The following is a 26337-nucleotide window of genomic DNA, read 5'->3' as shown; positions in this document are numbered from 1 at the left end:
CCTTCTCACTTTTCACAATGAACCTAGGACCCAGATAGGAAAAAGCCAGGGGGTGTTTTAGATGGGACAGGAGCATCCAATTGCCCTTGGTGACTTGGTGAGGAACTGCTGAGGAAAATCTGTCCTGGGGAGCAGGAGAAAGCTGCAGGAAATACAGTGGGCCATCAGCTCCCAGAGCAGGCATTTGAAATGTAAACTGACTTGGGATTATCACAAATTGCCTGGTTGCCTGGCCAGCCTCCACTGATGAAACCGATGACACACCGTGTGGGTTACACAGATCAAAGACAACTTAAAGGATGCTGCAGGGAAGACAGCAAAAGAGGAAGGGCTGAGTTGTCTTGCCAAAGATCCTTCCTCCAAGGAGGAGAAAGGAGAAGGGAAAAGTCTGGGTGATAAAGAAATAAGAAAAAAAAAAAAATCATTCTTTCTCTAAATCACTCTTTTCCCCTATTTCTCTCTACTGTCTTCTGGGCATCTTCCTCCTGCATGATGAATCTGCAAGCTAGAAGAGAAGCATTTAGAGGATCGTGATGCAAGTCAAAGAAATAATCCCATTCCATCAATTTCTGTGTCCTGTTTGCCCAGTTCTTCACCAAATCAAAAGCTTCAGGGGTTGGATTAGTAAAGATTTACACCCAGAGTCTTCCTAGAAAGGATGGGTGTCCATCATGTGGTGAAGATGGAGGAACTGCTAATGAGACAGATATGATGGACATGCTGTAATCACTGTCCTGGAACATTTGGGAACAAGCAGGATAACACTCATTATGAGGATGAAGCATTTCCATCCTATTAGCAATTGAGGAGAACATTCAACAACATCTACCAGCACCAGAAGATATTTAAACTTGGCAGAACTGAATAATTTTGCATCCAAGAGCTCTAAGAGAACTAAGAAAACTGCTGTGTGCTGATGTTCATTTTTAAGAGGAAATTTTAGGAGTTTGGAAGAATACTCTGCTTGAAGAAGGCAAAAGGTATGGCGTGAAGGGGACAGGGAGACTGACGTCTGTCCAAGGCAGAAAGACAGTGCAGAGAACTGAAGGACACACAAGTATGCCCATCGACATGGTTTTAGGAAAAATAAATCACAGCAAAGCAAACCTGATTTTATTCTCTGCACATCTGATATTAGTAATGCACAGAAGCAATATCCTTGATGTCCAAGAGGTGTTTTGACCTAGTATTGTATGACATGCTGACAAAAATAAAAAGCACTATAGAATATAAATAGTGAATATGCTAAATGGATTTCAGACTGGTTACCTGGCTGAGCTGGGGGCAAGGAGACGTCACCACTGCCGAGGTATCATCATCTCACTACGGGCAGCACCACTCACACACAGTGGATTTTGGTAAAACCACAGAATCACAATGGTTTTGGTTGGAAGGGACCTTAAAGATCACCTTGTTCCAGCCCACCATATCTTAAATATCGATGAAGATGAGGCTCTACTGCCTAGCAAACCTGTGCTCAGACCATGCAGGAAGCCTGGAGCTGGAAGGAGAGTGGGGAGGTGGCTCAGACTCCTCTTCCAGCTCCAAGGGACTCCTTCCAGAGCCCTCCACGGTTCCCCACGGACATTTTAAGGAGATTAGTAAAACACTGTGGGAGATATAGACCGGATCTGTAAGAGTGATTCCAGGGATGCAGAAAATGTCTGAAATGAGAGAACTGAAGAGGTTGATCTTTTTCGTTTATCAAAGAGAAGATTAAGAAGTGACTTGATTACGATATAGCAGCACATTCAGTGGAAACAGTATCAGGTACTAAAAGGTTGTTAATTAGGCAGAAAAAGGCATAAAAAGAACTAATGACTGGAAGTGGAAGCCAAATATATTAAGCATCACTTTTAACAGCAGATGTTTCTAACCATTAAAGCAAATTATACACATGCAGAAGACTGCATGTTGGGCTCAGCAGAAGACTCCGGGAGGTAAAGCTTCCAGGCCTTTCATCTATAGGGTATTTTATGCCTGTTCTGATCTCACAAGCTTTGATAGCTTGAACCATCCCATCTGTATGGACATTTGGAATGTTTCTATCTGATACCTGACCTGCCCCAGCCCGCACACAGTGCCCAACACACCCACAACCACCAGCATTACCTTTCCCACCACAGAGCCCTCCAACATCCCAGAATATTTCTCAAAACCCCCTTCCAAATCTTATTATTCCCCAGTGCATGGGTAGGTCAGCAAGTGGCGGTGCTTGCTGGGTCACAGCTGCCAGATGTGCCTCCTCCCTCAATGCTGTGAGCACCAACCATTTGCAAATCCCATTAGGAATGAAAACTTTCCAATCAGCATTTTCTTTAAAAAAAAATTGCAGCAGGAATATCCACAGCATGTGCTGGCTCTGCCCAGTGCAGATTTAGACACCAATAAGAATTATAAATTAAATATATATAGACACACACACACATATAAAATTACAGGCATGGTGGGCTAGATTGTGACCCTCTGCAGAGCAGGTACATAAGGGAGACCAAGATACACCCCTGTGCACTGTGGTTTCCAAACCATCTAGAAAAACACCAAGAAAAGCACACAATCTGAAATGATAGACACAGCTTGAGTGTCTATAAGGCTTCTGCAGTTATTCTAACACCACCTATTTTAGGAGACTATGAGAAAATAGCCCATCCCCAGTATTTGTTACCAGGAGATGTGAGGGAGTGCTGGTTATGTGCAGGTTGTTTTGTTCCCCTGAGATAAGACAATACAGCTCTAAAAGTATCTCAAGTATAGAGTTTAGCCTTTGCAGTGGGCAGAAGCTTTAAAATGAGCACTGTAAGCAGAAAAACATCGTAATTGAACATCCAAGATATCTTCACGCCAAAATTTAGGATTATAATAAAGAGTAATTCTGTCTTTGCTGAGGGTTGGTTATTTTGGGCCATTTGGAGGTTGCCCAGGATGCTATCCTACTACAGAAGAATAATAAAACCAAAAAGGAGAGACCATATTTAGATTACCATATTTATGACTTTGGAGACTTGAGATGGAATGGTTCCTCACCGGCTCTACCCATTTAGACCTCGCTGCAGCCAAAGCCATCGACCTTGCTAGCTACACACCCTGTGTCAGAGGAGGCCATAGGGCTCAGTCCATCTGATCTGTTTAAAACAATTATTTTAGACTGGGAAGAGCAGCTCCCAACTCATCTTGAGTCCAGCATGATTAATCCCACCCAAAGGTGGCCATTTTGGACAGGACGGAGAATAGGAGCTTTGTTCAGCAGAAGATACAACCCATAGATATCCTTTGGCACGAGGCAAGATATACAACGAGCTGAAAAAACAGAAACCAAGCTCATGGGAATTCAGAACAGAAAAGGAATGTGGGTTTTCTGTGAGTTGACAAAGACGTGTATTTGATAATTCTACAAAACTGGAAATCCTGAAAAAAACCCTCAACTGTGTTTGGGAAGAGCACGACAGGGCACCCCCAGCAGAGCCCCCCCAGATGAAGCCCCCCTCCAGCAGATGCACCCCAAGGCCACGGTCACAGCTCCCTCTGCCTTTTGCAGGCACCAGTATGAGTATAAAAATAACTCCAGCTGGAACTGGGTAATGAAGGTACTGTGTTAATCAGGTTAACAGAGAGGCTTAACAGCAGGATCACTGACTGGATGTAGACAGGTTTCATTCATGGCTGCTACTGGCTTATCCTGGAGGAACACTGCAACAGCCTGGCCTCTCCTGAGAGCTGCCAGCGCCCTGCCTGAGAGTGTCCAGCTCTGCCTGCCCATCAAGAACTGTTGTCTCACAAAATCAGGCGGTTGGCGAAATGTCCCTTCCATCTATGCCTCCCGGATCCACTCCTGAGGAACTCTCTGGGGGGCATGTCCCGTGTTTTACATTGTTACACTAAAATCTGCCAAAGCCACACACATACTCTGCAATTAAACAACATCCTGATCCAAGGGAAGAGGCAGTGCTAGAAGGCAGCCCTCGGCTAGAGAACAGAGTGAACAGCAAGTTGTGGGGAGCTGGGATACTGCTGCAAAGGCAGGAGGTGGGAATGGCTGCAGGACAGCAGGGAAAGCTCAGCAAATCCTGCAGGAGCTGCTGATGCAGGGAAAAAATTAGAGGTACCATGTGGATCAGGTTTCCTACACCATCCCAGACTAGCTGATGGAGCGCATGACAAACACCAATATGAACCTTTTTCTGAAGTTTTGGGTTTGTTTTATAGCAGAACTAAACTCTCTCTGGAAGTGCTTGAGGCAAAGGCTGGATGGGGCTCTGAGCAATCTTATCTAGTGGAAGGTGTCCCTGGCCATGGCAGCGGGTTGGAACAAGGTATCTTGAAGATCCCTTCCAACCCAAACCATTCCATGCTCCTTTTGCTGAGTTCCCCTACAGCAGCGCAGGGACAGTTTGCCATGAAGCTCGTGTGTGGAGGGTAGGAAAAGCAGCCCTGGTTGTTTGGATACGTGCACAGCCCACATGCCAATGCAAAGAGGAGCCTGCAAAGCATCCCGTGGAGGCTGTGATGTGGTGTATCAGCCGGAGCCGAGGGGAACAGATAACACCAGGAGATGGAGTCTCCTGAGGTGCCTTGGGAGGACCATGAGCAGCCCAGGGCGCGGGAGCTGTTGTGTGCCCGGGGCCAGGCTGCGTGTCAAGACATCACCAGAATTCACGCCTGCATCCAGGTGGAGAGGAGGCGGATGCAAACACGCAGGCAGCGTGGGCTGAAGCTTCCTGGTCCAAATCTAAAGCAGACTGAGGAGAATCCAGGGCTCCAGAGAAAATGTGCAATTAGGAGTCTTTCAGCACTTAATTGACAGGGGACTTGGTCACTGAGGCACCGAGTCACTTGTGAAAAAGATCACTTTATGCTCATCTTTATCTTCAAACATCTCAATACAAATAAAATCTAGTCCTTGGCACTCCTGTCCAGAAGGGGAAGCCACCGGAGCCGTCAGTAATCATCCTGCTAATGCTTGCCAGAAAATAATCAACTTGCTCGTTTGTTGGCGAGTGAGAGGAACCAACCCCCAAACTCATCTCCTTCTCTGCAAATAACAGATGGGAAACTGCGTTTGTCCAGAGAATCGAGCTGCGAAATAAGACAGTGCCATTTCATCCTGTGAGTCACTTCTCAACCACTTTCCTTTCTCTGGTTAGCACTCCCTGAACCAACCCCAGGCTACCTGAGCAAGTCTCCTCTCCCTAAAGGGCATCAGGAGGCACTGACCCCCACGAAGCTCTGCAGTTTCAAAGATGACCTCCGGCTCCTGCACCTCGCTGCTCGGTCCATCTTTCCCTGCACCACGCAACCACGGACACAGGGATGAAGCAAAGGAAACAACTGCACGCCCAACAGCTTTGCAACTAACCTCGATCCGCCGTCACAGGCAGGACGGTGCTCCCCGGCAGCATCCCCCATGGCTAGCTCCTCAGGAAGTGAGAGCATCCCCTCCTTCAGCGCTTGCCCTTGTTGGCAGGGAGGAGCAGATGGGCAGAGGAAACCTTTCCAGCGCCAGACCCAGCGCTGCTCCTCTGCTCCCCCCGGAGTGCGGGTCCCCCGCCAAACAAGGCGCTGCCTAGCTAAGCAAGCCGGCGGTGCCGCCGCCCGAGGCAAAGGGACAAGTCCTTCCAGTTCATTAGGGAAGGTTTCTTGTGCGATTTGCTGCCTCACTAGCTCCTGTTTAGACAGCCTTTGTTCCCTGTCCGCAGGAGCGCATGAAAGGTTCGGACGTCTGTACGTGCCGGGAGGATGCTGTTCCCTGGGCCGGGAGCACGGCAGAGAGCTCACCCTGGGCTTTAACCTCCCGAGCCGTGCACGCCAAGGTGCTCTAAGTGCAGCCCCAGGTCCCTCTCGCTCCGTGATGCGGGACTTCCACGGGAGCTCTCTCGGCCAAGGAAAGCCTAATGGCTCGCTGTGCCTTTTTCTGCTGCTGCTCCCGTGCCCCGCCGCCAGCCGAAGGACGGCGTCCTGAGTAACAGGAGCCTCCGGTCCTGCTCACGCATTGTCTCCTGCAGAACCAAAATAGCAGCCTGGGAGGGAGGGAGGGAGCAGAGGAGCTCAAAACTTTCCATTCCCTGCTACCTCCTGTCCAAAGAAGAATACATGGGGCCGCGGGGCTCCTCGGGGTGTCATGTGCAGCAGCAATGCAATTCACGGCTAAAATGCTGTAAAGAGCTCAGGCTGCTCCCTGAGTAAATAGACTTGTAACACATTCATTCAAAAGCAGCCCGGTTTCCTGTTAGTAACACAGAATAAAATAATCCATTTACTGCAGGGCTCACATTTATTCAGCTCTGAGTGGTCCCTGGTGTAGTCTTGCTCATGAGCTTCCAGCTCCTTTGGGAACCCTCTTGGACAACTACAGCAATGGGAGATAATGGCTGTAGCCCAGGGACTAAACTAAACACTCTTGAATATTTAAAGGTCCTCTCACCCCCAAACTTTGCATTATCTTGGCAGCATCAACATCTGAGTATAGCACAGCAGTGATGAGGGCAGAGAGGAGCGTGATCCTCTGGCCCATGTGTCTAGGATGGAAGGTTTTAAATACTGTAAGCAATTCTGGTGCTGGCATAAACTGCCCCAAATGTTTTCAGAGACAGGGTTGCAGACCTGATCTTATGGCCTCACACTTTTTCCAGACTGAGGGAGCCAAGTTAAGTCTAATTTATCCTGGGCTAGTGTGTATTTACGAGTGAAGCCACTGGAATGAAAAACTTGTGTGAATGAACACATCATAGTGGATCAGTGCACCAAAGCAGAGAGTATCTTCCACCTTCCTTTTTTTTGTTGTTGTTGTTATTCTGGATTAAATATGTAACAAATGTTCTTGCAGAATTTAGGGCCTGAAGATAGACAAGCCACTGCACAATCTTTTTACATACCTAAACAGACTTAATTGCCCAATTATTCCAGATAAACACGATAAGTTGCCTGTCATGAATAATTTATAATCCAGCTAACCACACAATCTGTGAAAAACAAATCTTTGGCTGAAGCAAAAGAAATGCAAGCAGATGTCATGATCTCAAGACACCCTGCTGGGTACTAAACGCTGGCCAAAGGAGCAATAGGCTGGAGCGAGCAGGTTTGATCTTCCACAAACCCCTTTGGACAGTCCAGACCTTCATTTGGGTTACTGTGTTGCTGATAGGATGCAATTATCGACAAATAAAACAGGCACAAAGTATGGGTGTGCACCTTGGAGGAGACAGGCACAGTACACACCCCCTCCTGTTGTGGTCTGGGTGTCCCACACAGCCCTTGCTGGGAGCTGGCTGTACTGGTTTCCCCAGGAATTGCATCAGAGGCTGGGGATGAGCTGAAGAGCTGCAGTGAGGCACAGCAGGATGCAGTCCTGGAGGATGGAGGCCCACAGGGCCTCAAGGGATAACACTCAGGTTGTCAGGGAAGAGGTAAGGGAAGAAGCACTGCCAGGGGGAGGAAAGGACCCTTCCAGCCAGAATTTGTCATGCTTGGATAGGAGAGACCCGAGAAAGCAACCTGGAAGGAGTCCAGAAGGAGAGTTAATCCTAAACCCATGACAAAGCCATCCCAGGCAGCTCCTTTCCCACAGCAGAGGGGAAACGAACCAGGCAGAGGGGCAGGTACCAGCTCCTGGCTCCAGTGACCCCAGACAAATGCAAGAGGCTTTCCCACGGGGCTCAGGGCCCTACCACAAACCTTGAGCCTCTTCATGACTCTCTGAGAAGCAGAGGAGAGGCACTGGGTAGATTTCCTCCAGCCTGGGCACCCCTTTCCAGTCCAGTCACCAGCCACCTATTTTAAATAAATTAGAATAGCTTTTTTTGTGTTGGAATTCCCATTCCCATACAAATAAACCTGGACATCCAAATACACCTGGCATAACGACATTAAGTCATCATCTACTAAATATAATTTACACAAGACTCTGCAAACAATTACAATTTTTATAGCTATTATGTAGCCTTGAAGAAGGGGCTACTTCACTGCCAGCCAGTCTACAAGAGCAATCACCTGTCATCCAAAAATTAAAAAAACTAAACTATTTGCAAAGCAAGATTAAAATTGGTCATTCAAATCATGATTTGATGAGAGTTGGAGTTGTTCAGCCTAGAAAGAGAAGGCTCTAGGGAGCCCTTAGAGCCCCTTCTAGTACCTGAAGGAGCTACAAGAGAGCTTGAGAGGGACCTTTTACAAGGACATGGAGTGACAGAAAAACAGGGAACAGCTTCACACTGACAAGAGGGCAGGAATAGAGAGGATATTGCGTAGAAATTCATTACTGTGAGGGTGGTGAAGCACTGAAATAGGATGCCTGTGGAAGTTGTGAACTTCCCATCCCTGGATATGTTCAAAGCCAGGTTGGATGGAGCTTGGAGTAACCTGGTTTAGTGGAAGGTATCCCTGCCCATGGCAGGAACTAGAATGAGATGAGCTTTAGGGTCCCTTCCAACCCAAACCATTCTGGGATTCTAGTCGTGACATACTGCTTGCTGAGCTGAAGTCATAATTGCCATGGAGATCTAAACCCAGTACACCAGAAAGGTGAATAAACTCTTAATGAAAAAGAATCCTGCTACTTGAAAGACTGTCTTTGCTGTCACAAGCCAAGCCAAAATTTGAAATTACTCAGGGAGCTTTCTGCAGCTTTCCTGAATGGGGGCCCAGAGGATTACCATAGAGTAATCTGCTTAGGACCCCTTAGCACAACTGAAAACCCTGGGCAAGCTTACAACAAAAGCTAGTTTAGTTCAGCTCAAATAAAGGGTCAAGTCCTCAACTGCAAGACTGGAAACCGCTACAAAAGAGAAAAACATTCCAATAGAAATCGGTCAGGTAAAAACCCAAAAATATTGCAGAAGAAAACGCCCTTCTAGGGCTTCTTAGCTTTCCTTTGAAAGATCTCTAACGAGCAGCACATAGGCAGTGCCAGCTGCAGTGCTCCATGTCCATGCAGACAGCAAGAAAACTACAGAGGAGCAAACTGCACAGTTCAAGCTGATTTCATCCTGCTTCGATTTGCTCCAATGCCAATCAGAAACCACTACTGAAGAGAAGACAATAAATCTTGTCATCATGCCCCAGCTGCAAAGCCAGGCAACTCGTGTGTAATTACCAGCCACAGGACTGACTCTGATGACCCAGAGGGCAGTTTTTTGCAGGTGAGATAGCAGCAGTGATCACAGCTCCCCCCACTTTCAGGGGTTCAGCTGGGAGAGATCTTGCCTCTGATTGTCAAATATCGTGCTTCAAAATATCCAGCTGAACAGTGGGAGCTACTCTGACTGCAAGCAATCAGCCCCAAACTGCCTCAAACCGGGCAGAGAAGGCATGGATTGGCCACCAAGGGGGAAACAGAAGGAGGGAAAAACATTTGATATCCAAATAAACACCACCTTCCCATAAGCTTTTATCTGCCCACAGCCTTGTCTGTTGGCGTGGGCTGACTCCTGGCACACTGCAGAGAAAGAAAAGGAGGAGCAGGTCTGAAGCACGGGATGCAGCAGGCGTTGGGATGAGGCACGGCACACGGTCCGTGGGGATGCTGCTCTTTGGTGCACAGTGACCTGCTCCCACAGGGAGAGGGTCTTGCTATGCCAAGATCTTTGCTTCCCAGTAGGACGCAGGCTGGATGGCACTGGACAAGTGCCTGCAGCTGGAAGACACGGGAAAAAGGTGTTGGATGGAGAAGAAGGGTGACTTGGGGTAAGAGTTTGAGCTGGCCAAAATCGTTAGGAAGGGCACTGAAGCTTTCAGTTTTTACTGTAAGAGTGACACGGCCCGATTTTGGCTCTTGTTTGGGTGCCCTCAGTGCAGTGGAGCTCTTCAGAGCCCTCCAAATGACACTGCCTTCAAAACTATCAGATCATAAGGCTTTTTTGGGCAGAACTGCAAAAACTTCATGCCCAGGATCTGCATAACAAGCGTTATTATTCCAACATGTCCCCTGATCTCAAAAGGGATTTAACACCTGGAATTAGTTATGGAAAATAGTATTTCAGAAGTCGCTGGATTTTTTCTTTCTTCCTAATTCAATAAAGCAGTAACAATTCTCTGCTGAGAGCAAGTAGTGGGATCCCAGAAGCAGCTTAAAGACAGATGGCAGCAGCAGCATGCCTGTTTGGGGATAGTTCTCAAAGCACTCTCCAATTTGAAAACCACAATCATATCAGCTGGAAAATTAATATGGCAGGTCACAACATAAGGTAGAGTGTGTAAAAATAAAGTTTCAGGGCATTAGCTGATCTGGCCCACCATCTCTGTACTGATTTGGTACTCCAAGAAAAATCAGGATTTATGTCCCAGTCTGCCAAAGGTCCCTTGAGCAGGTTGCTGAGGACTAGATGACAGCATCATGCATGGGTACAAGGACTTTAACTGGGCTTCACCTTTTGGGATGGATCCCAGCACGGCTGGTCTTGCACTAACATACTGTGCTTTGTCAAATACTGAGGGTATTTGCTTTTCTCAAAGCTTGAAAAGTTTTGCAATACATAGAGCGTGTGGGCAAAACAGAAGCAGGTGAGCCCAAGGACACTCCTCCCCTATAAGAAGTATGCTCCTTATTTCAGAAGAATCCAGAAATACAGGTAACTCAGCCCTTCCTCAGGTCCCCAGAGTAATTTCAACACAGACCATTAGTTTTTAGCCAGACCTCTCCACTAGACCTAGTATTTTATCCAGTGGGCAACACACTGAAAACAGAGGTTCTCAGGGGGAGAGGGCAGCAAGCAGTGCTTTCCAGGAGATCAGGACAGACATGGGATGTCTTGTGGGGAGGAAGGGCAACATGGTATGCCTGAGAGAAGAGGAGGGGCTGAGCAGACCAGTGAGCAGCTCAGAGCCATGACAAAGCTGTTTTTGGAGGAAGCTCATACTCAAGGAGTCACAAGGACATAGCCTTTACAGCTTCCAGGGCATTCTGCATTTCTCCAAAACTAAAACCCCCCAAGGGGATCTCTCACTCCCTAGGTCCAAGCCCAGCAGTGCCCCTCTCCTCACACCCAGCTGGTTGCTGCACTACACGTGCAGCCCTATGCGTTTGCATCCTTAGCAGGTTTTTAACGGGGAACACTTGCTGATCCTGCGATTCCTGCAAAGCTGAGTTACAAGCAGTGACAAGCTCATTTGCTCTTTAGGGACAGGGCTTCAAATAGCTGCTGGCTCGTGGCAATTAAAACGGGCAGAGCACTGCCACCGACGCCGCCAGCCTGCGCTGTGACTGATGCAAGCGCCGGCTGGAGTGCTCTGATAAGGATGTTGGATGATTCAGAATAATCTAGGCTTTGCTGAGCAGATGAGCCCCCAGAGTTTGTGCTTCTGTTTCTGTCTAATGGGAATACTGTTTTGTGCTCATAGGAAAGGGGAGAGGACAGCTGGAGGTAGGGGAGCACCAGAACTTCCTCTCCACAAGACTGATGGGCACATCTCTGCTGCCTGTCACTCAGGTCTCTTCCTTTCCATAGAGGTCTCCAGCTTGAGGGGCTGGCCAATCTGCTCCCTCAGCTTGGACAAAGCAAGGGGGTTGCAGAGGAGCTGGGGAGGGAACAAAAAATCAATGTTAAAACTTCTCATCCTAAAGGTTCTTTTCAAGGCTGCTGCACAAACAGCTGGGCTTGATTAAGATACAGGAGATGGGCATCAAAGTGGGCAGGGAGCAAGAGAGGAAAGGGAGGAATACACTTGCTCAGTCTTCAAAAACAACTTCTAGCTGGCACAGTGCCACGTTACATACGTGCCTTAACTCCTCCTGACAAACCTTTAATCTCACCAGGCTGCTACAGAGTCTGCTCCCATTCCATTAAGATCACATCTTGCTCCCTGGATTTCCAGGGCCATTCCAACAATTTGGCTTTGATTTACTCAGAGCAGAAAGCCATGCCATCGGCACAACCTATTTACAACATAAACTGACTCCAGAATGGAAACATCCTCCCTTCGGCTGTCCTTGATCAAAAGGTTTGCAGCTGAGATAAAACACCATTTCAATCAGAGTTAAAATAATCAGTTTTCATAGCCCATCAGCACCATACCCCTCAGATCTGGGCTGTCCAAGAGCACAGCTGCATATCATGTGAGCTGGGTATGGCAGGAAGGTGACACCTGCGAGTGAGGCTTGAATTGAGATGGTGTGAAACACCTCTGCAGGCATGAACTGCTGTTCCACAAACACCTCACTGCATTCACACGGCTGCTTTCAGAAGTCTCTGAGGCTTTTCAGTCCATCACACTATGCAAATCCCTTTTTATCGTGACCATGGCCAAGAGAGAGACAGGAGACAGGGTCAGGAATACGCAAGTTGGTTTATTGTGGTAGGAGCCCACACAGCTCTACAAATAGCACTAGTGATTAGCTAAATTCAGGTTACAAGGGACACTGACAAGATGCCACCACCTCTGTCTTTAAGGACCAGACAGACCTTGCACGTCACTACCATTCAAGGTGGGAAGAGCCATGCCACGTCTCCTTTGCTAGGGTTCTCCCACTGGGCACCCCTTGGTGCACCAGAGATGCAGCAAGGGACACTGTCCCACCCTGGGACAGTCCCGTAGGGGTGGGTGCAGAGTGGGTGCTAACGTGGAGTGTGACACCTCCATTACAACCACCCTCCTCTCTGCAGCTTGTGGAAAGACCGTAAATAGGAACGAATTCAGCTGGGATTAACTCAATCCCCATCAAAGCACTGAAAGCTCTTGAAGTTTTCTCCTAAGCGCTCCCCGAGGCAGCGCAGCGTTCTGGCAGCAAACACTCATCGCAAAGCAGAGCGCACAGGCGAGGGCTCTACAGCCCTGTGCAGCTCCTGCTCTCAGGGCTGCTGCGTGTGCACCGGGGGACACTCAAACACTGAGCGATTTCACACACTCGACTGCTAGGAAAACCTGGAACAGCATCCGCGTGAGCAAAATATCCCCATCCACCACCATGGGCTGTAAGGGATCTTATCCCTCCTGCCCGGGGATGTTCAGGGAGAGGGAAGGAAACCAAAGCTACAGCAAAGCTCTCAAAAACACAGGGAGCCCTGACTCGGTACCCTGCTCCACTACGGAAAGATTGACAGCCGCTTCCCATCCTCAGCTGGCTTTTCTTTTTAATGATAAAGTGATCTGGGAGTTGCAAGCCAGAGGAAAACCTTGTCTCATCTAACTTAATGTAGCGAGGGAAGGATGGCGCGGGGCGGCGGCGGCTCAGCCCGGGAGGCTTTGCCGGGCTCGGCGTTTCGCGAGCGGCAGAAGACGCCAAGCAGAAATGAGGCCGCTTCCCATCCCTCGGGAGGACTCCTCTTCACTCGCAGTTGTTTTAATCACCCCTCTGCACCGCAGCATCGCTCCAGCCTGCGGGAAGCCCGTGCCCTGCGAACAATTTAACATGTCACCGCAGCCCCTCCTGCGTCCCCGCAGCCGAGGCAGCCGCCAGCGGAGAGGACCCACCCTGAGCAACACCAGCCCCCTTTAATCACCAGCAAGCGTTTGGCCAAGATCCTTTTTGACATTTTCTGCCAGCGAATTTTGCGTTATTTGAATCATCCACGCAGAGCGCAGCAAAAGGCGGCACATCGGGAGAAACAGCCAGAATTACTCATGAGCTTTTTCTTTTCACGGGCTCTAACTTAAATTGTGATCTGTCAAACAGATGAGTCGCATGTCATTGTGGATGGCTGGGAGAAGCTCCTGCTCAGGCTGCAGCAGGGGCCAAAAAGGCAAATAAGCCATTTCTAAGTAGAAAGGCTCAGCAAGAGCAAGTGTGCTACTCTCCAGCTTCATAGGAGTTGTTTTCGTTCAGTGTTAATCACCCCATTAAAAAATTCAAGCCCACCAAGGGATAACAGACACATCCTTCACTGCAACACTACAGATACAGGATGGAACGAGCACCTGGTGTAGGGATTAAGAGATGAAGAGGCGAAGGGCAACAGTGAGGAAGGGCTAAAATGTGGCAAATATACATACACATGTGACCTGTTGGTGAAGGGTGATAAATCCCATGTTCCTGTCAATATTTTCTCACCATAAAAAAACCCCAAAATACCACAGAATATTCACAGCAGCCACAAAGAACAGCTTTTTAGTGCCCAGCTCACAGGGCTCTCTTGAGGAGAGCTGTAGGGCAGAAAGCACTGGTGCCAGCTGCCCATAGGGCAGATGCTGACCTCAGACACTGGGATGGAGCAGCCCTGTGGCAGCAGATGAGGCCAAGCTTCCCTGCCCAGGCAGCTGCAGCCCAAATTGCTGGATCCTTGGGAGAAGGTAGCAGGCATGCCAAGCCCCAGCTCCTGCAAACAGCATCACCCACTGCACATGCAGCTCACTGCTGGCTGAAGCTCTGCTAAAAACAAAGAAAAAACTGGAATAAAACACGCATCTCACTCCTATTGCACAGCATGATCCAATGGAAAATTTCTCCCTGATCTGCAACGTCATGCTAATGACAGATTTATTTTTACAGCTATATGGTGAAGAGGGATGATCTCAAAAGACAAGTCATTCTAAAATGGGCACCTTGACTCAGCAACACAGGGGCCTGGCTGAATATAGGGTACAATCTACCATGGACACACACAAAAAGCTAACACCACAGGAGAACAAAAACACTGCTTGCCCAAGGGTGTCCAGGGGTTTGATCTGATCACAGGAGGAAAAAACACACCTCTGAATTTGCTAAAGGAGCACACAAGGAAGGACAACTGCTAACAGAGCCAGCCCTACCTCCCCAGCCACCCACAGACACCACAAGCATGACACTGGTGTGAAATGGCCCATGGGATGCCAGACCACAGAAACATTTATTTTTCAGACCCAACACCCATTCTTTAAAATAAGAGGGAATGATAACCTCTAAACAGAGCCTTGTGTTTATCCAGGAGCACAGTAATACAGATGCAGGACATGCAGGACCACACACATGCCAATGGCTGGGGCTGGAGATGCTTCATGGCCAGGAAAACAAACACTTGTTGAGATCCCAAGGGCAGGAGAAAACCTTGTTGGCCTTGCCTTGTTCAGCAGAAGAACAGACTGTGTAAAGGTAATATCACTGTCACAGCTTAATCTCTTCCATCCCTCCCATTGTAAAGAGCTACATCCAACATGGAATTGAGGCACCCAGAGGAAACTTAGAAATTTAGGAAATGTCATAGCAGCATGGCCCCATGGCTTCTGCGAAGAAGAAGTGAAGAACACTTTGGTTGCTTGAAAAGGCAGGAGAAACAAGGGATATCAAATTTCTCACAAAACTCACGTTTAATTATCTATCAGCGAGTAGATCCCTATTTTCATCCAGTCCTTCAGTGCTCAGCCCCAGGTAAAAGCATTGATGCCAACAGGGATTCTACCCACACTTGCACAGCATTAGAGACCTGTAAATGTTTGGATGTTGAATGAATGACAGGCAGGAGAGGAGATGGATAAGAGGAAGAGAGGGGGATGCATTGCCATTAATAACAGCCATTGACTTTGTGTGGGACTAATAACCCCCTGGCATGCGAAGCACAGGGTTTCTGAATCAGTGGTCATTAGTCAAGCCAAAGCCTTCTGCATGGTAAATAAATTAGATCGGGCCCCTAACTCACAAATATGCTGGGTTTTACTGAAAACTGTACACCAAAGTGATGCAATGTGTAAAACTGGGACAATGAACCAAATGAGAAATGGGGTCCTTTGAAAGCAGTGTATGAACAGCTTCACAGTTTCAATATTTGAGGTTTTTTCAGTCATTTGCTAAACGACTGAGGTGATGCTGTGGGCAGGCACCACTCTTGACAGTACAGTCAGGTTGGAAAAGGCTTTGGACCACAGACATTCCTCCAGTGCAAACAAGCCCCATTCCTGCCACTAGAGATGCTCTGCATTGTGTCACCCTTCAGCTTCCCCAAACTTCTTCTTTTTTCCACTTTACCCCAATTTTCATATACTACTGAGCAGAACACCATCTGCTGTGCGGTTATGACAGGATAAACACATAGCCCTACACAATGCTCACATTATTTCAGTCTCATCTCCTCACCTGATGATCTATTTTCTATTAATACAATTTAAACATTTACCTAAAAACTTTATTTTTGTGGCTACCTCCTCTTGATACATATAACTTGAGAGCCACTGAGAATCTTCTTCGCCTGTCAAACTACCCTGACCACTGTTTGGAAATCAACCAGCAAGTTTTTAATCCTCCTTGAGACTTTCTACGTTTCACTTGCTGAAGTTCTGTGATCAAAGGTTTGTGATGAGTTTACATGGCACAGAGTACACAGGGAACAGATTTGCTCTCAAATATTTTCAGTATTTCATAATTCATTATATTCATAGCACACAAAGTACAAAGAACCTTTTCAATCTCCCTAAGTGAAGCTAAAAACATGGGACAGAACTGAAGTTTAACAATTACAAATCATAAATACAGTCACAAATACAGCAAATAAAATCAAAATGGCTCAAGGACAAAAGCACGGCCTTCAAAAAGAAAGTAATTTGGTAAGGAACACACATGTATAAACATGTTCCTTTCATTCAGTGTGGTGCATATGAAGAAACTGCCTCTAATAAACACTACTTCAAATTGAATGAAGCACAACAGAAATAAATGTAAGGCAGACAAGAAAGGTTTCCTATAATCCCAAGTAGCTCCAAGCAGACCTATTAGGCAGCCAGGCATTTTGAGTTTCATTTCAGCTCTAACTAAAGCACACATTTTAATGCTGTGCCGCTGCTCTTGATTAAAATCAAACTCAAGTTCCTCGTGTTTTTGGTTTAGCACTTAGGATGGTGAGAAAACAAATTAAAAGAAACCAAACAAATTTTAAGAGAAGACTGAAGAAGAAAATAATGTATCAAATTAGCAACGTGCAGCAGCACTTCAAAACCCCAGAGAAGCAGAAAGGATGCCTGCAGGTTACTCCTTATGATACCAAACAGAGCAAATCCAATCAGATGAACATGCTGCTGGATCAGTCAGGCGAAAGCCATAGGAGCAGCAGAACAAAGTGAAAGATGTATAAAAAGAGGATTTTCTAAACCTATTGTACTGGTTTGAAACTGAGCTATTCCCTCCGGAGGAGACGACAGCATCACTGGTATGGTCCTGCAGAACAAGCTGTCAAAAAAAAACCCCTCAGAGACAACACAGAGGAAAAGTAGAAAAGAAAAAGTTTTAATGAGAAATTAAAAATCATACTGGGAGGTGAAAGCTGCAGTGCTGCACTTAAAACAACACAACTCCATTCAAAAACCTATTTCCTGCACAGGACTGTAAATAAGCTGCTAGATTTTAGCAGGTTATTTCAAAACTCGTTCTCTTTAATGGTGCCACCATTGCTCCCTGTTTGATAATCCCCTTTCCATGCTTAAAATAACTGTCTATGGCAAGGGCACTGACCTTCAGGAATAAGGGAATGAACAAGGAAAGCAGCCCACCAGCACACGACCAAAGTGAAAACTATGACAGCAGCTATTTCAGGGCACAGAGATGAACAGAGGGAACAATATAATTATCTACATGTAAAGTATGAGTGACACCAGGAGCAGACAGGAACTTCTGTTTGCCCAGTCTTGTGAAACAAGCATGAGCTGCTACTCAAAGGAATAAACAGACAGTGAAATAAAAACCCAAAAAGAGATTTTGTTTTTCTCAGCAAGTGATCAGCTCAAGATGCCACAGAGGCTGACTGCTTTGTCAGCACAGAAATTCATGACTTGCTTTTAAGATAAAATGGCCATCAAGCCACACAAAAAGGAATAAAATAACAGCCAAAGAAAAATAGTATTTTAAAGGGAATTACATGCTTCTGAGCAGAAGGTACCACCTAAGAACAAAGTGAAGCGCTCTCATTAGGCGGTGCAGTTAACCCTACTCTGAAAAATCTGCTCTTGGAGCTTTAAGTGGCAAGATAGAGCTTGATGGATACAGGTCACACACTAAGTATAAAACAGTTTTTTGTAATATATATTTAAAGAAAATAGTAGACTATGGATATATACACAAGTAATAGACTAAGGAAAACAAAGAGTTTATATAAGATTTATACCTCAGCTCTCAGAACACTGAGAGATCATTATGCCAAACCAGCCTGCAGCTCCCACCTCACCATGCCAGTGGTTTCTGGCAGTTCCACAGGTTGCACAGGAGAGGATGTACCAAGCAAAATACAATTTTGGTTTTCTTGAGTTTGATTTTCTTAGAAAATGTGGCATTTTTGATGATTTAATCCTGCTAGAGAGCCTTGAAAGCAGAAAGAAGTAATAAATTCGTATCTACTGCAGCACCAAGTGGCAGTATCAACTATACACACGAAAGTATATTCATAAGGAAATGCAAATAGAAAATACAACACCTCATGAGCAATGCTGTGCAGCCACCCTGCAGCACCAGCTGGGTTGGAAGGACCAGACTGGGTGGATGTTTTCCCTGTGAGGGGAGGCAGTGGAGCAGCTGGGCCCAGCATGAACCCTTGGAAGGTTCCAGGACCCAATGGAGCACAGCCTGGAGATCCCTCCTCTGCTTGCTGCCTTGAGCAAAGGTTGGATCAGGTAACCTCCAGAGATCCCTCCCAACCCAGCTCCCACCATCAAGATGGAGAGCACCTTCCCAGCTGCCTCCATTCCCCCCCAGTAACAGCACCAGGATGCTTCAGGCACCTCGCTGTGACTCCAGAATAGCAGCACAAGGAATGATGTTGAGGAAAATGAGTCACATTTCCAGCAAGGCAGCAACCGCTGCCGCTGCCCCAGCCAGCCCATCACACAGGCTGCCAACACGAGCTGCAAACACTTCTCTTGGACAACTGTTTTCATCCCCCAGCTTCCACAACGACCTACTTACAAGTCATAAGGTTGCTTGCTGCATATTAAACTCAGGACAGACAAAAACAACATCTTTTTCCATTTCAGGTCCAACCTTTTTGGATTTGATGTTTAAAAATGCTCCACAGTCAAACACATTTCCGAGAGCACAGAGACCTAGAGATGCCAAGAGCGAAATGGCCTAGAGCTGCTAAGCAAAGTCTCTGTGTATAAACATATTTTAACATTGGTATCTGTGAGAGACACTCAGGGTAGAGCCTACTGTGGGTAAGCTCTCGGAGCAAAGCAGAAGCCACAAGAACAGAAACTGAGAAATTGTTACATTTTTTATTTTGTTATTTCCTTGTTAACTGCTACTATTCAGAGTAACTGGGCAACTTTCAAGGCAATGCTTGGACACCAAATTAATGTTTGGCAAATCTAAAAATGAAACTTATAAGCGAAACAGAAAAGTGGCCCATGGCATTTCCTTGCAGGAACCTGAATTTCTACCTCAGGGCCCTTTAAATAAAGATCTGAGACCGTTTTTGGACCTTTGCAGGGGTAAATATCTGTGAAGTAATATCAGGAACCAGCTAATTATGCATCATTATAGCAGGGGTATCTCCATCATGAGGCAAGACTATTTACAAGGGCAGGAAGCAACAGGACAGAGGGAAATGGGTTCAAATTCAAAGAGAGTATGTTTAGGCTAGATAACAGGAAAAAAATCTTTACTATGAGTGTAGTGAGGGACTGGAAGAGGTTGCCCAGAGAAGTTTTGAATGTCACATCCCTAGAAGTGCTCAGTGCCAGGCTGGATGGAGCTTGGAGCAACCTGTTCTAGTGGAAGGTGTCCCTACTCACGGCAGGAGATTGGAACTAGGTGATCTTCAAGGTCCCTTCCAACCCAAACCATTCCATAACTCTATGATTCCTTCCATCAGGAAAAAGGACTGGAAGGCAGGAGTTTCTCAAACAATGATGTTTAGACACCACTGTGTCTAGTGTCAGGAGCAAGCATTGCATGCCTACCACAAAACGGAAGTACGTCCTGGGTATCCAGGGGGCTTCAGTGCCTAAATCCTGTCTTGTCAAGCACTGGAATGGCACAGTTACTTTCCAAAGTGTGGCTTTAAGCTTAAGATAGAAAGCCCTGCGGTTTGGCTCTTAACGGCTGCAAAAACCATCCAATCACTTCCCACCCTGTGTGGAGATCTGTGACCTGAGAGATTGGCACAGGGAGCCCCTCACCTCAGCCAGCCCCAGCACCCACCTCCGGCACCGCTGCTGGATCCGCCCCCAGAACCCCAGCATCCATTTCACACATCCCACGGCACGCTCATCCCCCAGCGCTGCCGCGTGCTGCGCACGACTCCCGGCGCTTCCCTCCCACGCCGGGCGTGACGCTGCCTGGAACCCACCAGAACCTGCCGTGAGTCAGGGTCTGAGACACTGCACACCTCTGGCCCAGCAGCCCCTCTGCCCCCCTCCTTGCTGTCAAGGACAATTTTGAGAATGGAGACTTCACCTAAGTGTTTTGGCATCTCAGCAACAAAGACCGAGTCCTGGTAATCTACAAAATCCCCTTCAACTAATTTATCCCCCCCATCTCATCAAAGCTCACATTGTCACAATTATTCCCTCGTTACCAGCAGAACCCTTGCTCCTGGTCAATGCTTTGCAGCTGCCAAAAGCAAAGGTGCACTTTCTGTGCTTGGAGAAAGCAAGAACCCACCCGAAGCAGCCAGGAGAGCTGCATGAGGAAGAGAAGGCATTACCTGGGTGAGGTGCGGATTGGGGTTGAAGCCACACTGGTTGCAGACCTTGCTGTGACACTGAGTGCAGGCGTTGAAGTTAGGCTGGCCGGGGGACGAGGTGAGCTCTGTCGTCTTGCAGATGGGGCAGAGGGTGCTGCTGGGGAGGGGGGCGATCTGTGGGACGGAGTAGGGAGAGGTAGGGGTGCTGCCCCGGTCCGGCGACACCGAGGGAGACTTTCCCGAGCCCTGGCTCCTGACGTCCACCTGCAGCGTCCTCCGCGGCCCCTCCGCCACTGGTCCAGGCTGGCCCCGGTCCCTCATCTCCCGGGGGCTCTGGGAGCTGGGTGCAGTCTTTGCAAGGGAGGGGGATGCTGACCGCTGGCCCGCGGCCTGGTCCAGCTGCTCTGGTCTCCTCAGTGTGCTGAAACACCATCAAAACACACATAATAAGCCCGGGTTTCAAACGTTTATATGCCAGTCAATGTAGACAACTGCTAGAGCGCCCTCTCCCCCATCCAAATCCCAGCTCAGCCAAGAAGGCATAGCAAAACCCCACTGCAAACCAGGGAAATTGCTCACATCAGCAGAAGGATACACTTTACCTTACAAAACAAGGCGCAATTTCAGCTTTCTCTTATATAACCCAGCGGCAGAGATGTAATTGAATTACTCGGTGTACTCTGAGTTGAACTTCAGTCAGAAAGTTGCACATAAAAACACGTGTGACAAGTTTGGGAAGCTCAGCCTCCTGCCAGCCAGGGCTCCCAGCACTTCTCCAGCACAAACTCACTGGAAGAGGCAGCCGTGACTCTGCCTTGCAGCCTGCAGAGCCGTGGCCAACGCACGCTAAATCAGCTTCTCACAGCCTACCTTCACAGGTGGCTGTGAAAGCAGAAGCCTACAAGGAGCTTATTTGCTAAAGGAAGACCCCTCCAGAAGCCTAATGGAGGCAGGAGAACTACTTGTACTTCCTCAGCTGTCAGGCAAAACCATACAAGGCACAGGTGAAAGCAGCCAAAGGCCTGTTTCCCAGGGGCCACAGCAGTGGGAAATCAAGAGAGAGCACATTGGCTCTGCTTTGGTAATCAGTACTGAAATGACAAACACAGACAACAGGAACTTTGTGGGCTTGCTGCCCCCAGCTGAACCCTCTTCTGGGTGATGTGAGTCTTGGCTGGGCAGAAAAAACCCAGCTGGGATGACTCTGGTCACCAGGACAGGGTGATGAAACCTCCCTGTGAAACCAGAGCTACTTACAAGGAGCAACCCTGAGGTCAGCGTTGCACCCGCTGCTGGTTTGGCAGCAGTCCCACAGTCCCACAGCCTGTGTAGGATGCTCAGCACCCTACAGTGCTGAGGGATGCTCCTGGCCATCCCAAGGAGCTCTGGAGTGGCTCCAGCTGCAAGAGATTTGAGCTGTTGTGCTGCAGAGCACAGCGCGACAGCCTGCACACCACCCTCCTCCCATGTGGTTTAGGGCAGGCACCCCGTAATGTGCTGCTGACGGATCACAAGTGCACGAGAATGAATCTCTGATGGAAGATACTTATCTAATTACCAAATAATTTGTGCTTATCAGTAATGCCCACAAATATTTCTCGAAAAAGCAGAAGCCCTAATGCCCTCACTACCTGTGATCTACAGCTGTTTAAGGAAAAGTATTACTCAGAACCTCAAATTTAATACATTGTTGATTTACCCAAGCAGGGTCTGACCTTATGAAAGTTTAAAAAGGGAACTTAAATGCATAAAACTAATGAAATTCAAAGTGCATGTTGCCACAGTAATAGGAAGTCGGGTGAAAATAAATAGTAAAATAGCACTTTGGGAATACTTTCCAGCTGCAGGTTGAAACCCACTTCTCTGAAGAAAGAATCACAATAATAATAAAGCAAAGTGCTAAGGGAGGGAGTGATCTGCTCTAGACAGAAGAGAAAACTGCTCCTGGCCCTGCAGGAGGCACCTGCCATGAATGTTGTTGGCATGTGCTGCTCCTCCATTGTTGGTTCTGACACCCTTCAGTTCAGATTTGGGGTTTGCCGTCTGATGTTGAGGGCTGCAGGGCTACTGCCCCACAGAACACATAAAACCATCTGCAGCTGGTGGAGATTGGAGAGCTCAGCCCCAGACACCAGAAGGAAGTACTGTCAGAAAGCAAAATGCATCTTCTCACCTTAAATTTAATATTTCTATAAAACTCCCAGCATTTATATATTAGACACACGCTATCCTAATGATGTATTAAACAACTCTGAAATAACATCATATGGTCAAATAAATAATTGTTGTTTGGAACAGCAGAATGGTTATTCTGCCCAGAGAAGCTTTGGTAGCTTTGGTTACCCCATCCCTTGAAGTGTTCAAGGCCAGGCTGGATGAGGTTTGGAGCAACCTGGTCTAGTGGAAGGTGCCCTTGCCCATGGCAGGGGATGGATTGAGATGGTCTGTAAGCTCCCTCCCATCCCAAACTATTCTGTGATTCTATTCCACTGCAAATTTCAAAATTCAGGGCGTTTTCCCCATTTGATATGAAAAAAATATTTGCCACCAAGTAGGAATTCTGATCCCATCAAGGAGCTATCAGATAAGACACAGACAAGTTCACGTTTCCTACCCACAACAGTGTGTCTCTCTTGGAAATGCAAAAGCCCATGAGGAACAATACACCAGGTACTGTTATTTTGCTCTGAGCCTCATTGCTGGCACATGAGACAGAGGAGGGTGGTTGGATGCTCACTGTCTGGCAGGTCAGTGCTGCTCCAGAGATGCTTCCCCAGCCTGAGCCTGAGCTCCTTCCCAGCTCCCTGCACTTTTTCAAGTGCTAAGTAATGCTGGGCACCACCTCCATCCCATTCCCAGCAGCAGTTTCACTCCACTTCTACCAACACTGCATTTATTTATTTCATAATTATCCAGGATGCCTCAACCCCCCTGTGACACAGGCTGCACTGTCTCTCACTTGCACCAGTTGAACATACCCGTGAAATTTTAAGACCAGAAGAAATCATCTGGTCTGTCAAATACAGTAACTCAATCCAGGAGAGGTGCCTCAGGAAAAGAACATGAGAACAGTCATATGGAACCAAACAGAGGCCCACGCTCACTGCATCTTCTGTGAGGATGATCCAATATTGTACCCATCTATGAATCCTTTTTTTTTCTCTTTTTTTTTGCTGTTACAAAAGCCCAAACTTCAGCTCAGCCTTATTTGGCTTTTTTTTTTTCAGACTTTATCACTGATAGTTAACTAGCACTGGGCTGCTAACCGGTTCCAAAGAATTCCACCCAATTCCACTACAGTGTCTATTAACAATTAAATTGGAATGCCTTGATAAGGCAGGATTTCCCCCGTTTGATGGGGGATGTATTGATTTTGCACTGCCCTAATTGCTGAATTAGAAATATTGGGTAATACAGAGTCAAAGGTCTCTTCAGGGTCCAAACTCAGCAGCTCTCTCCGTTACCAGTGGAGTAACAATTTTGTACAACTAAAGAATATCAAGTGTTTGACTGAGTGTATTAACAATTATACTGTTAAAGTTTTCATTTATGATATTCTGTGAATGCTTCTTATCACAAGAAGGGCAGGCAGGCAGCTCTACTCACTTGCCCACAGTCACTGGGAGGGTGGGCAGCTGGGAACATATTGTTTCCTTCCTTTTTTCCTTGTTTTTAAATTGAAAAATTGTGTCTTTCTTCTTGCTTTCTAAAACTCCCTCCATTTTCCAGCACACAGCTAAGTAAGCACCCACAAAAATTAACTCTCAGCTCCATAAAAGAGAGGAGGCAAAGCTGCAAAGTTGCTGCCAGAGCCCAGAGCTAAAAATCACCCTGAGACATTAATCCATACCCAGCTCTGCCTCTCCATCTTCTCCTGATTAAAAGGCCCAGAACTTCCCTAGTTCCACTTGGGAACAGACAGGGATATGAAACCAGCCTTTCTATTTAGGGCTGATGCAATGCCCTGGGAGGACACAGCTAAGTACTCAGAGGGAAGAGCTTCTCAAGATGGTCAGAAGCATGAACAGCACAAGGAAAACCAAGGGTCAAAGCCATTCACCACAAAACCAAGTTCAGCAGTGTGAGATGTCACAAGCACCTCAGATTTTTTATGCCTGATTTTTTCCCTAATGTAAAAATTACGGTTTTTAATGTCAAATTACAAGAATTGGGAAAGCTTTAAAAACAACCTCCTACTTAGAGCCAAAACAAATGTTAGACTGCTTGCTGGTTAATATTTAATTTCAGAAAAACATGATTTGTCCTAAACCAGACTTTTGATACCACAGCAGCACCAGGGAAAAGATGTCAGCAGCATCAGTGGAGATAAAAGCAATGCAATGACATATCACTGGTTCACAATACTGTGCCAGTAAATTGGTACAGCTTTCTTATTTGGGAATTCCCAGGTAAAGTCAGGGTCTGTAGGAGGGAATTGCTTTAATTTAACCCAAGTAGGTTCATCAGTGTCACTAAATTTTACAGGCAAGATGCAGGCTCGGAGACAGCATCCCAGGAGATGTCAACGGGCCCTTTTTCACATGAGGTGCTAACTTGGGAGCAATAACCATCGCAAAGTAAATGCCAACGCTGTTAATGTCTCTGCTATAAAATCAAGCAATAACGATATTACATAAAATCTACACGCGCGGCTGGTAAATCAAGTCTTGTTGGCTTGTGTGGGAAAGTTCAAGAGACAGCATTGGTTTTCTAGTGATTTATTGGTTTTTGTCTGATTTCACATCCCTGCCTCGAGCACACTGGCCACATCCACCTGCTCAGCTGCCACAAGACTCTGGCAGTGATTGCATCCACAGGAGCTTGGCATTTGTGGTCTGAGTAAATCCTTCAGGAACTGCAGCCCTTCTATGCAACTGAGAAACACACATCACATCCCTTTCTCTGCCTGGTGCTAAGGGAAATGGGTCCTTGCTGATCTAATTACTGCACTGTGGTAGATTAAAACCATGAAAATAAGTAGCAGTGTCATCATGATTTTAAAAACAGCATGCCCTGCTCAGGGTTTCCAAAGAGGAGCTGAGTTTGTCCATGGAAGGGAGCTCCTAGCTTCAAATCGCAATCAAAAATCAGCAAAATGAGGACAAGCAAGTCTTCTCTGTAAGCAGAGAAAAAAAGAGGGAAAACTGTGTAGAAAAAGAGGGGAAAATATTGTTTATTTGCAGTAAATAAAACCAAGGGGATGAGTAGCAAACAAGATAAAGCATGAAAAAAGACATGTGAGGAGGCTCACACCCAAAAGAGGGAGGCTGGGCTGACCAACAAGAATTAGAACTGCTCAGCTACGAGCAGAGATTTGACCTACTTGGTTCGACTGAAACCTGATGTGAGCATCCACATGACTGATTTTAAGAATCACCGAGTATAACCTACTGAGAAAAAAAACACAGGTAGCTAAACAAGCAGGCAGTTGTACTCTAGGTCAAAATAGCACTGGGTTTGACTTAATACTGGGAAAGACATAATTCTGAATTATGGGGGGCAAAGGAACAGCATGGGATAATAACAAATGTTAGCTGGTATATACTGCCTGTCAGCAAGTCTGACTAGAAAATAGGACAACCCTTTAAATAAATAAACAGAAAAAGAAATGCCTGATGTGGAGGGCTTTGGTTTCAGCTCTGTGCACGGAAAATCTCACACTAGCAATGCTGAGATATACCCCAGACTTGGGTGTTTTATTGGGGGCAGCTTTGTAGCTCTAAAAAGTCCTACAACCGACACAGGGAATCCTGTATCAGGCTTTGCTTTGACAAAAAAAACCCCTCCAACAGTTACAGAATTAAGCACCTGCTTAAATCCAAGTGCCCCTAAATTA

At 46.9% G+C, this 26337-nt stretch overlaps 1 protein-coding gene across 1 annotated transcript in view; it reads right to left on the bottom strand.

The window, feature by feature from the left end:
- BSN (bassoon presynaptic cytomatrix protein) overlaps positions 1 to 23477 on the bottom strand; it is a 69384-nt gene extending 45907 nt beyond the window's left edge. Inside the window, exons 1-2 of the mRNA XM_040076527.1 lie at positions 23461 to 23477; positions 20523 to 20922 (exon numbers count right to left, since the gene is read on the bottom strand). Coding sequence (XP_039932461.1) covers positions 20523 to 20922; positions 23461 to 23477 — 417 coding nt within the window. The remainder of the gene's footprint in view (positions 1 to 20522; positions 20923 to 23460) is intronic.
- Positions 23478 to 26337: the final 2860 nt, after the last annotated feature.

The sequence above is a fragment of the Hirundo rustica genome, chromosome 12, assembly GCF_015227805.2.
Source record: "Hirundo rustica isolate bHirRus1 chromosome 12, bHirRus1.pri.v3, whole genome shotgun sequence".
In the NCBI taxonomy this organism is placed as follows: Eukaryota; Metazoa; Chordata; class Aves; order Passeriformes; family Hirundinidae; genus Hirundo; species Hirundo rustica.
The sequence above is the reverse complement of the archived record's forward strand: the minus strand, read 5'-3'. Positions and strand labels throughout refer to the sequence as shown.